At 37.4% G+C, this 12,708-nt stretch overlaps 1 protein-coding gene across 1 annotated transcript in view; it reads left to right on the top strand.

Annotated features, from left to right (window-relative positions):
• The window catches only part of LOC134627475 (plexin-A2-like), an 84,825-nt gene extending 75,083 nt beyond the window's left edge, over positions 1–9,742 (top strand). Inside the window, exons 27-32 of the mRNA XM_063473578.1 lie at positions 2,316–2,412; positions 3,151–3,350; positions 3,657–3,826; positions 4,784–4,996; positions 6,217–6,367; positions 7,299–9,742. Coding sequence (XP_063329648.1) covers positions 2,316–2,412; positions 3,151–3,350; positions 3,657–3,826; positions 4,784–4,996; positions 6,217–6,367; positions 7,299–7,394 — 927 coding nt within the window. The 3' untranslated portion in view covers positions 7,395–9,742. The remainder of the gene's footprint in view (positions 1–2,315; positions 2,413–3,150; positions 3,351–3,656; positions 3,827–4,783; positions 4,997–6,216; positions 6,368–7,298) is intronic.
• The last annotated feature ends 2,966 nt before the right edge of the window (positions 9,743–12,708 follow it).

Here is a 12,708-nt window from a genome sequence, read left to right as displayed (position 1 = left end):
AGTTATTTTTCTCTTTGATAGACGAGTAAAAAGTGCCCGTTACAGTGTCTTATAATCAAGGTGATATGCTAAAACTTGCTTGTTTCTCTGACCAACGGTAGAGTAGATAAAACGGAGTCCAATCAGATAACCCACATCTGAAATGAATGATTTATTACAACAGCAGAATATAGTTAGACTTTGGCGTTCAGACTCCACTCTCCAAATTTAAGTGATGTGTAAATATATGGATTGGTAAAGGGGAAGAGGGTCAGCAATTTAGCACAGAGATAGATGGGAATTTTTGCAGCTTAAGCAGACCACCAAACTGGGAGGCAGCTTGGTTTATAATACAAGAAGAGTGAGGCATGTGTATGTCCTAGTGTTCCCCAAAGCATACAAGCCTGAGACAGGGAGAGAAGCAGTAAGAAAACATAAAAAAGCATCAATGAATATCATGTCAACATATATTACAATGATTTGGGCAAATGCTGCATGAATAGAAGGATGTGGGGTGGAGGTGGGTTGTAAAGCAGCTTACAGAAGGATAGCAACAAAAAAAACCCTACCCTATAAAATAATGGATGAGTAGCCGGGTATCATTCGAGCAATCAGCTGGTGTCGGCTGTCACTGAGATCAACTTTTATCAGCTTATTTGCTGGGATATTGGGGTTGGAGATTGACTTTGTATCCAGCCTGAACTAACACTAAGTGCAATAAAAGCAAAAGCAAAAAAAACCCTCACATGTGAAAAATGAGACGGCGGAAATGTTTGACATTTTAGTGACTCAAACATTTTTAAAATTAACGTCTGTCAACTGACGCTTTACTTCAGCTCTAATTACCTCAAAGCTTGTAAAAAACGATTGCAATTTTATACCTGGAAAGTCTGAATTTTTCAGACGGATTACTCAGTTGCTCACTAGATATTGTTGATGAAGGGCAAAGCATTACTCATTTACATTCATCTCACTCACCTCATCTCTGCCTACATTTTTTTCCCAAACTCATGGTCACAAACACACTTAGTCAACCAAACATGCACTTGTGTGCCTGTCTCTTTACAACACTTTTTTTTTCTTCCCAGCTCATAAATGCGACTACACAGGTCACTAACCTCAGATGAGTCATCCTGTTCCTTTGTCAGTCAAATGTTCATCTACACTGTCAGCTTTGGGCCAACTGTACCATGCACAGAGAAAACATACTTTTCTAAAAACACAGAGACCAGTAAAGACAAAGAAAAGCCACATTTTCTGCACTAAAAGTATGTTTTGAGAGGAGAGAATGCATTCTGTCTTATCTCTAGAGGAGATAAACAATTTAGCTCTTTCATTTTTAATCTTTCGACCAGCTAGGAAATGTATGTTTTGTCGCTAAGCTGAATTTGGTATTCGCTCTAATGCAGCTTTTGCAGAATAGTGCAAAGCTAAGTCTGAATGTGGAATTTCTCTCATACTGCGGATGACCGGTCTTCATCTGCAGAGCAGAGCTACAATATTCAGCATTTCCCCAGTGCTGTTCCACAGACAGGATCTAGGACCGACACTAGCAAAAAGTGCCTGTATTGTTATGTGAAAACATTTAGCAGTTTATTATATAAATATTTCACTTTACTTACATGCTGCAAAAGATTAAGCTAAGTTACCAGGAGCATCACTGGAGGGCAATGTTGAGTTAAGTATTGATTTGAGAGTTTAGAAAAAACCTTTCATGCATTTAGTTATGATCATCACCTACTTAAATAAGAAAGGACTTCTTTCCAGCGATAACCTGGACTCAACTACAAATACAGAAAGGGCTGCAAATACTACATCTTCAAATATATAATATAGAAAGGCACTGTGTGTAGCAATGGTAAAAGTGTTTCCTGGGGCCGCAGAAACATCATGGTCGCGGCTGGAATTACTTTGGTTTACAACACAACCAATCCGTGTCTTTGCTGAATCCATCACTTTTTTAGTTTGGTCATCATTTGGGCTACTTGCAGAGTATTTCTTTATTTGGTTGTTTGTAGCATCTGCAGTGTGTTGAGTTCTCCTGCCATTTATATTTGGTACAGTAATATAAAGCTGTTCCAGTCGATGCTGTGCTGCCTCTTATTTTCATCTATCTGATGATAGTGGATTTTTACAGGAGACTGCACCTGAACTAAAAGCCTGTCTTTTATAAGTTTACAAAGCCCACAGAGGACATTCAAAACCTTTCCGTCATAATTGTGAAAATCCTTGGCACTTGGTTTGAAGCTTGAAAAATATTTGGAATTCCTGCCATGATTACTTTTGACCAGCAGCTGCTAGCAAAAAATTCACAAGGCTCTACCTTTGTTTTTCAGGTATCTGATCGCTGTGTGGTGGCCTTGGTGCCCAAACAGATGTCCTCTTTCAACATTCCTTCTTCAGCCAGCTTCCCACGCAGTATCAGCAGATATGGTTAGTACTGTTTAGGAAATTCAAATACTTAATATTCATCCACCTCACAGTAGTGATGCACCATCTGTTTTTGTCACTTATCAATCTGCTGTAAAGCACATTAGTTGACACTGTTAGAAGGCATGTTAAATAAAGAAAGTATGATAGTCTAGAAAAAAATATTCAAGAAAATATTCTGCATTTACAAAAGCAAATCAAGTATGTTGTTTATTAGGTTTTATATATAAGCTGAGATGGAACCAAGTCTTTTCACTTTACGTTTCTATACAGTAGGTTTAACACAAGCTGACCTGATCTTAACTTTAATAAAATCATGCACTTTACATAAATGTTTGTCATTGGGTTTAATATATTCCTTTTAAAAACACAAGAACTTCAAGTGATGCCACGCTGTAAGTCGAAAAGCTGAAAACACAAAACACTTAGTGGCAGAAAGCGAGAACCATAGAAACCATCTCTTTAATGAATGAGTGTATATCTGCATCATTACTATGACAACCGATGAAATAATGACAGCACCTGATTATACAGTCAAAACACACACAGCCCACCTGCTCACTTCCAGATTACAACGAAGACTGTCAACCACTTATTTAAACCTGAGAAACCAATGTGACGTTCTCTTTGTTTGTGCTCCAGTCTAATAGAATGATTATCAGATATATAATGTACATTTACAAACTGAAATATTTTAGAAATTGTGCATTTTTCTTTATCATCTACTCTTTAACCATCTAGGTGTGGATGTATCGTTCCGTTCCACCCCCACCAGCCCTGACAGCCCCCACTCCCGTGTGCCTATGCTGACCCCCGATCTGGAGAGTGGTGTCAAAGTTTGGCACTTAGTCAAGAACCATGACCACGGGGACCAGAAAGAGGGCGAGCGAGGCAGCAAGATGGTGTCTGAGATTTACCTGACACGGCTACTAGCAACAAAGGTACCACATAACACATGCTGTAAACTGTGGTAACGGTAAATAGAAAAAAACAAACAGGGAGAAAACATTTGTACTCGGAGGCCTTTATTTGGTGATTTTGAAGTTTTAATGACCACTCAAAGTCCTTTGCACCACAGGAAAAGGGACACATCCATTCCTAGAGAAATTAACTAATTAACTTAATGTGGATGTCTGTGGGAGGAAACGGCAACATTTGTAAACAAAACAAAATATTCACAAAAAAGAAAATAGGTCCTACGATTTGGCATGGCACTTAGTGCGAATCTCCATTCTGTTACTTTTCAGGGAACGCTGCAGAAGTTTGTGGACGATTTATTTGAGACCCTGTTCAGCACTGTGTGTCGAGGCACTGCTCTGCCTCTCGCAATTAAATACATGTTTGACTTCCTGGATGAGCAGGCTGACAGACATGGCATCCATGACATGGACGTCCGCCACACATGGAAGAGCAACTGGTGAGAAAGATTTTTGATTTCTCATAGTGCTGTTGTCTACTTATAGCCTAAGAAAAGAAACTTTTCAGCAGCACTTTTAGCTTGTTACAGAAAGCTATTTCTGTAACAATCATAATATATTTTCATGTTCTAGCCACAGTCTTACAGAACTGTTAAGATTATCTTATCAAACTTAACCTAAAAGTTAAAGTTAAAACTGCCTTTCTTTAGACAAAATTCCTTTTTGTTCTTTGTTTTTTCTTTTTGGTTTTTAGAATTGTATAGTATTGTTTTGATTGTAAAGTAAAATGTAGAGCTGCTAAATTTAGTAGGTCATCTGGTTTTATCTTGTATGGGTCTATGGCTCTCAAGGAAGCAACTACTATTTCTGGGAACAATCTGTAATTTCAAATGATCTTTCAGTAGTCTTCTAATCTCCATGTTTTGAAAAGAAAAAGTCACTAAAAGGATGATTAAAAGGACATTTCATGAGAAGATCGTGAAGCAAAATGATTTCCTTTTGGAGACTAGCCTTGCACAGCCTAAAATATATATATTTTTTATGTTTCTGTCTCAATAGCTGCTCTCATTCACTTTCCTCCATTAATTTGACAGCATCTGAATGGGGCGGCTTCAACGCTAAATTAGTACCCAGGTCACTTTTCAGTAAAAGCTGTGATGACAGGCTTTCTAGGTGTGAGCTAGTAATATTTACTCTTAATCACTTTTAACAGAAGACCAGTCTGAATGCATGCAGTCACATTAATGGATAAGCACACGGAGCTTTAAAAAGTACTCGCTTTTTCTCCATTCTCTGTGACTACCATTGGTATGTCTGAATGAAGCCATTAGGAACGTAAAAGTGACATACTTCTCGATGACAAAATGCAGTCACTTTAACAGATTAATGAAGCCAGCAGTGTTATCAGTCTTCTCTGAAAAGTGCTCATTTGCTTCTCCCTTTTTTCCCCCCACCAGCCTTCCCCTCCGCTTCTGGGTAAATGTGATCAAGAATCCCCAGTTTGTGTTTGACATCCATAAAAGTAGCATCACAGATGCCTGTTTGTCTGTGGTGGCCCAAACCTTCATGGACTCTTGCTCAACATCTGAACATCGTCTGGGAAAAGACTCTCCCTCCACCAAACTACTCTACGCCAAGGACATACCACATTACAAAAGCTGGGTAGAAAGGTGTGTATGTGCAGGCTTTTTTATATAGATAATTATGTTTTGTATAGATAATTATATTTATAGGCAGCTTTTAGGCCTAAATGTTTTTGTATAAAGTTATCCTTGCACTCACCTTATTCTTATGAGATGTTGTCAGGTAAGATGATGTATATTATAAACTGGAATTTATCAGTGTGAATTTTAAAAAGTAAATAAGATATGGAAGAAACGCCCTTCAACCATGTTAAGAATGTTGACATTGCATTGTTTGTCCACTTGAGGCCACTCTAAAACTGTGATGTATTGGAATATTGGATTTTTAAATCATCAATATCTTTATCAGTATCCTGTATTGATCAGGCGCTAACTTGGGAGCATTGACAGACATCCAGCTACTCACCAGAACATTGGTTGCCATTGGTTTCATCAGCAATACTATGTTTTGTCAGAACCACCACATTTATTCATTTACTCTCACATGCACAGAGCGCCTTTCATGACTCTGGTTTTATCACACCACAGTTCCATATCTTTTACACCTTTGCTATATAAAGCAATAGTGTTGCAACCTTTGTTAATGCAACTCTAGGGACCCATTAGAAAGTCTGGCTAGATCTTCAATGGTGTCTTTGCGAGCATGACAAAAAATACATCTTTAAATGAAATAATTGTTTTTAAGTAATAATAATAATGTCACTCATTTGTTAATTATCATATTAGTAAAAGATCAAGGTCAGGTCTTCATCATTCGCCGACATTTTTTAATTCAGTAATTGCAATAAAAATATGTAGAAACAATGAAATGAGTTGTGCACTGCATATAAAATTAAACTTCTTCGATGCATGCAGCAAGGCAGGGCATTCTTTATATAGACATGCGATTGCTCAGAGTTATGAGTCCAGATGGGTTTTTGTTTTGAAACCTTTAATGATGAACATAATCTTCCTAAGGCTCTTGCTGAGGCTCAGTTTGTGTATCTGCATATGGAAATAAAAAGCGTGTTCGTTTATTTTTGAATACATTGTCTGTATTACTACATGACTAAACGCATGAGTAACGCTTTCCTTGTTTTCTATGCTGCAACACCTCTGATTTACAGGCTCCCTTTTCGAAGCATATTCTTTTCACAACAGACCGATTCCATGTGAGAAGAAAAGCTATGGTATGCATCACTGTGCCCTCCACACTGACTGTGTGTGTGTGTGTGTGTGTGTGTGTGTGTGTGTGCGTCTCCTCTCAGGTACTATGCTGACATCAACCGCCTGCCTGCCATCAGTGATCAGGATATGAATGCCTATCTGGCTGAACAGGCTCGCCTTCACTCCAGTGAGTTCAACGTGCTCAGTGCCCTCCATGAGATCTACGCATATGTCAGCAAATACAGCCAAGAGGTGAGACCCAGTCAATACACTTTAAAGCAGTAATGTGCACCACATGTTTTTGCAGTATTACCAATTGAAGTTATCAATTTTGGAAGTCAAAGCAGCCATAATTCATCATTTATTTATTTATAAATAGCAGTGTCTTGATTCCATTGCATTGATGAACTTCCAGAGAGTTATAAGCAAACTCTCCAATTTTCTACAGTTTGGGACACTTTAACGTCTCTCCTGCCATTGTTTGATTTTAGGAATCTGACTTCTTTTAGCCAATGCTTTCTTTTATTGTCATTTATTTTAGCAGCTAAAGGGGCAGATAATTCCCTCAAAAATGGAGACAAAAGTAGAGCCAATACTGGAGTTAAATTAGTCAGCTGGACACAAACACATCTCTTAACACACGCCAGTCTTGTTCTGTGAATGCTGGGTGTGCAGACAGGCAACTGTTTGCTAACAATTTACCAAAACACGGTTTTAATTTTGAGCCCTCATAAAGGTCATGGCTGATTGCGGTAATCAAACAGGCCAAAAACAAAACAGACTGTGCCTAATTTAATGAATTCATTTTGTGATAATATGCTGGGTGATTTTCAATTAACCAATAAAAGAATTACTGAGAATGCCGCTAACAATTTCCAGGAACACGAAGTGTGTCTTCAAATTGCTTCTGTTGTCAGGTAAATGTGCAAAACTAATTTATGCGACAAACTATATATACATAGTAAGGTAACAAGGATTGAGTGAAACTTATTAGCGTTGAGTCAGCGGTCAAACATAAGTAATGCATTCAGAACAAAGAAGGAAACAACACAATCATAAACAAAAATTAAATAAAATCTAAAACAAAATCTGACCCCATGACATAACGTGTACGTGCTAATTTACTACAGCTGACCGGTGACATGCTTTGTGTCCTTATGGCCTATGTCTCTGTGTGTTTTAGATCATTGAGGCACTGGAGCAGGATGAACAGGCCCAAAAGCAGAAGCTGGCGTATAAAGTGGAGCAGATCATTTCAGCTTTGTCCACAGAGAGCTGAGAAACACACACGATCCTAAATACTTCCATATACACACATAAACACATTCTGTATGCACACATGATACACAGACACTAAAATATACCATAACAGGGGAATTATAAACACATATGCCTCTCAGATGTGGAAATCAACCGACTTCTGGTATGCATGTGCGGATATATTCAATCACACATACACACAAACTGTTGTGCACAGAGAGACTGCAGTTTTAATGGACCTACTGTATACAAACTGACAGTTACACGTGGATAAATACACGCGTACAAATGTACATACGCAAACCACAGCACACATCAAACAGCAGAACGTCCCAAAGCAAGACTTTTGAATCCAATGTCATTTTTCAGAAGAAATTCCAAAAGGCAAACATCCAACTTCTAAAACACTACTATAGAGGGAGAGAGAAGGAGGATTTAGGCCATCACGGCTGCTGAATTTTCCGCCAATTCTTTTCCGCTGGGTAATGGTTTGCCTTTGTAGTCGGTGGTTATACTAAGTGTGTGTGTGGCATGGCTCTGAAGAGAACACCACTTAATAAAGAATGACTCAACTTGAAAAGTCACTGGAGGAGCTCAAAGACAGGAGCCAATTTAATGGGACAAGACTCAAAGTTCTTTTTATATGTCAAACATGAAGGACACTTATTCGCACTACATATCACAAACTTGGAGTGACATCGCCATTTGTTGCCATTCGGAGCAGAGATGTGCATCTTGCACCAAGTCTTTTTTCTGGGTTTTTAAAGGCTTAAGAGAGAGAACACTTAAGATTTCAGCAAAATTACTTTTTATTTTGCTACTTGAGGATTTCCATCATATGTGACATCGTAAAACATTTTCTTTTTTTCATTTAATGATGATTGTCTGAACTACTGGGTTTTGAAAGCAGTATACAACAGATTTGTCGCTTATAGGTTTAGGGTCTGGCTGTTTAATAATCCAACACCAAGACATCATTACTTTCCAATTTGAAATATGTGTAGATATTTTCAGACCCAATCCCTGGCTCTTCGTGCCAAATATAATATATCTCATGTTTCATTCATATTAAACGCTCCTGTAGAAGCTATTAATAATACATGCCATTGTACGGAAAAGATCCCATTTGAGATAGGAAAATTTTTTTTTTCACAGTGATGATCAATAGACCAGTAATTCAGCCATTCAAAGATAAGTGGGGACCAAATTGAACTGCAGTAGAAAGCATGATTAATGATGCTATAAGCCTGAAAGTGGATCAGATTAGCCTAACCCTGGCCAACAGCACCCACCCTTCCAGTCTCATCAGTCATTGTTTACATTTAGCGTGATACTTGAAATGCACTCGGTGTACAAGATACCAAGAACACCTGCAGCTCCTGTCAAGTAATCTGGTCAAACTAGATTAGATAAAGGCCTTGATGCTTTTTTGATTTACCAAATGAATCCACTTTGAGCATAATGTGGAAACTAAATGCAGGTTAAAAGCTGAAGTCTGATTTTTTTCACCTTCAAAACAGGCGATCTGGATCGGGATTCAGCTCAGTGTAAAGCAGGTGCTCTTATATTTCTTAAACAGAGTGGATATATGATTAACGGTATATGTGACTGGTCCAGCAGTGGGTTCTTGTAAAGTCTGTTTGTTGCTTCACAGCACTAGTGACGCTTTATATCCTTACTGTTTTCGTGCTTTAACGTAGAATTCACGTTTTATTCCAGTTTTATTTTGCATTCCAGTGTACACTTTACCTGATTGCTCGTTGTCCCCCCTGCTCCTGTAGTTATAGTGCCATATCTAAACTTTAAAATAATTATCTAAACTTCAACATAACTGTAAAAAAAAAAAAAAAAAAAAAAAAAAATCAATCAGACATCACCACTACTTCACAGTTTTAGTTCTGATTGGTTGTTTCACCCATTTACAATGAGGAAACATAAATGCCTTTTTATGCTTGAGGCTTCCTATAAAGTCTCTGGAAGTATTACTGCTTTCTTCTTAACATTTCAGTACCAATAGAGTTCATTTATCCCCCACAAGACCTTGAATCATGTTATCTACAAGAACAAGATGAACTACGATAAATAATAAGTACATTTCCTGTTAAATGTTGAAATATGACAGAATTCATCAGTTTCATGTGTGGTTTGATGATGATAATTTATAAATGTGTTGTGCAATAAACTGTCAGATGTTTAAGCTGTAATGTTTTTTTAAACTATATATTACTGTATAAATACTGTACATAAAAAACACTCCTATTTTGCAAGCAAAAGATTCACTTTGTACTGTTGTTATACATTAAATGCGCAGCTAATGAAAATGATTTTTGCATTTTTGTCTAATTTGTGGTGATATTTCTTTTTAAATAATCAGGCTGAACATGATTATGCATTTTCTCTGTATTAAAAGGGTACTACATCCCAAGTCCTGGCTGTAATAGGTCAAATATTGTCTTTATTTAAGAACATTTAACTAAACTTCTTTGCCTTTCATCGTACTTCATTATACATAGTTTACAGTTCTGCATTTATAACAGCATGAAACATCAGAATCATCATAACATGACTTACTTAATTTGCACAGTGTTTTTTTTCTCTGACAAAATACTGCTGATGGTAGAGGTGAAGTCATTTTTAACCCAATCAAAACTCTGCCACACATAACTGAATAATCTATTTTTATGGTATTAGTAGACCATTAGCATTCCACTTTAATAATTAAACTTATTGACTTTTCATGGGAAGGATTTGCAAGACGCTGATGTCACAGGGATAAACTCAAATCCCACGAGAACATACATCATTCATCCTTTTTAGTGATTGACCCACAAGCAGATAATATTAACCCTCCAGCAAAGACTCAAAATATTTTTAAATAGGGTTTTTTAATAAGTGTTTTACTAGATTTGCTTCTTAATGAAAGCCAATATTTAGTAAAAGAGTGCCTATTTCAACACTAGTACGGTGTTATTATTTTAAATATCACATTATTATAAACCTATAGCCATGATTACCAGATGGAAATGTTTAGTCATGCAATCAGAATACCATTTTAAAAAGACAGTTAATTTTTTGTTGAATTTAAATGCTCATGGTTGTGTTGCTTTACAGTGTTCCACAGGAAGAGGGTGTTGTATTTCCAGACCAAACAAAGGTAAAGCCTACTTCACAAGTCAGCAAAGACCTGTAGAGTAATGGCCTCCAGCTGGAATATTTTCCCTGGAACTAGAAAACAAATGTGTTGAGAAGGATCAAGTCATGATAATGCTGTTCCTTCCCCTTTTTGAATTAACCAGGAAGCAATGCCGTTTCAGGGAATATGAACTACTGCCGTGAGCCAAAAACAGCCAATCATCTCTCTATGAGCTCAAGACTCTAACGTAACTTTACTAAAAATGAAACTAATACAAAAGTGATGTAAACAACCCCCTTTAAAATGCATAAAACACACCAAAAGTATGTAAAGTACAGTTTGTACTACCGTGATTGTGGTGATGTAGTACGGCATGTGACAAGCATATATGAAGTTTGTGAGTCTTTGCTATAAGCATTGTTCATGTTTAACCCTCAAAGCTCCGGACAAGCAGAAAACAGGTATGGGGGGCTTGCAGTAATACCCAGACTCCACAAATCAAGCCTGTCAGACTCATATCGGTTATGATCAGTGTATCAAAGGGTCCTCTGTACACCTGCCAGGCTCTAACCCCTCATCTTGCCCCTTTTCACTCTTTACTTGTCAGAGTGCCGACACTCAGTTGCCAACAATTCCCCCTCACTTACTCCTCTCTCGCACACATTCGAGGAGGATCATTAGGACTCAGACCTCTTCTACTGACAGCTGAGAAAGCTGCAGGATATCAACTTGATAGACTGTGTGCTATAGGATGGTACAAGACAAGTTTATAGAGCAACTATTGTCATCAGACAACAATCACTTTTCATTTAAAAAAACACAAAAACTTAAGTTGTCATAATATCTCATGCTGCTTGGACGCCTGATTGATGTAATTAGTCTGAGGTAAAGTAATATAACAGATCATCAGCTTCTCTAGGTAGTCAGAAGGAGGAAACTGGCCTTATGCACAGACTGCTGATTTTTAAGACAGATCTTTCTGCGGAAGGAATGCTGAATGGAGGCATCTTTGGACTTTCTGTGCACTTGAGCAAATGCGAACAATTCAGCACAGCATGTGTAAATAGTTAATGGACTGTCCTTAAGCATAAAGTGGGATAAGGCACTAGCTAGGTGATAAGATCACCTCATTCATTAAATAAAGATACTTTTTTTTTAATAGAACTGATTCACGGGTCACATTTCCTTGAGCCTCTCTTGAATGCAACCTTCAAGCTTTTGAGTGCTTTAAACATTAGCCTCCAGCTGCTTTGATTAAATAATTATTAGTGTGCACACAATCATGTAAATGATGCTTGTTCATTCTTATGACAAAGAAAAGTTGTCTATACTTGGAAAACAAAACCTCTTAACTGTGTAGAATAAATCCTAAAGGACCATAACTGCTATCAGTAACAGCTTCATTCACGATTTATTAGATGAGCTCATCCATGACGACATTTTATTTCTTCAATTTGCAGAAGTAATTTTTCATTTGTCCACTAGCAACTCCACAGTCATACCCTCTTATTCGCCATCTAAAACTAACAGCTTAATTCTTTATATAGGACAAAGTGGAAAACAGTTCAAGGCAATATACACACATATTACATATACATATATTTATAAGCACAAAGCAAAGGAATGATGTACTAAGGGATCTAATGTCCATTTGGTTGATCTGGACCTCACACTAGTCTACTAATGCCATCTTCTGGTGAAAATGATCATCACAGGTAGGGACAAAATAAGGATTATTAATTCTTCCATGGAAAATAGTAGATGTGAGAGGCTCCAAAACATGACATGGGAAACAAGAAAAGGGTAAACATGTATTAGTGACAAAAAATTGTCAGTACTTTCACCTGAGATTGTATTTGTTCACATATACATATATATATATACACATACCCTTTAGTTTTTATAACTGCCTTAATACTTCATGGCACAGATTTAACGAGGTGCTGAAAACATTCCTCAAAGATTTTAGTTATTATGGTCATGACAGCGTCATTATGAGCTGCAAATCCATGATCCATATCAACCACATCCCAAAGGTGCTCGTTTGGCCTGAAATCTGGTGACTGTGCAGGCCATTTGAGTACAGTGAACTCATCATCATGTTGATGATTTGACCTTTGTGGCATGGTTCATTATCATGTTTCAAGCAACTATTAGAAACTGTGTACACTGCAGTGATAAAGTGATGGACAAGGTCATC

This window comes from Pelmatolapia mariae, linkage group LG5 (genome assembly GCF_036321145.2).
Source record: "Pelmatolapia mariae isolate MD_Pm_ZW linkage group LG5, Pm_UMD_F_2, whole genome shotgun sequence".
NCBI lineage: Eukaryota > Metazoa > Chordata > Actinopteri > Cichliformes > Cichlidae > Pelmatolapia > Pelmatolapia mariae.
This window is presented reverse-complemented; position numbering and strand designations above follow the sequence as displayed.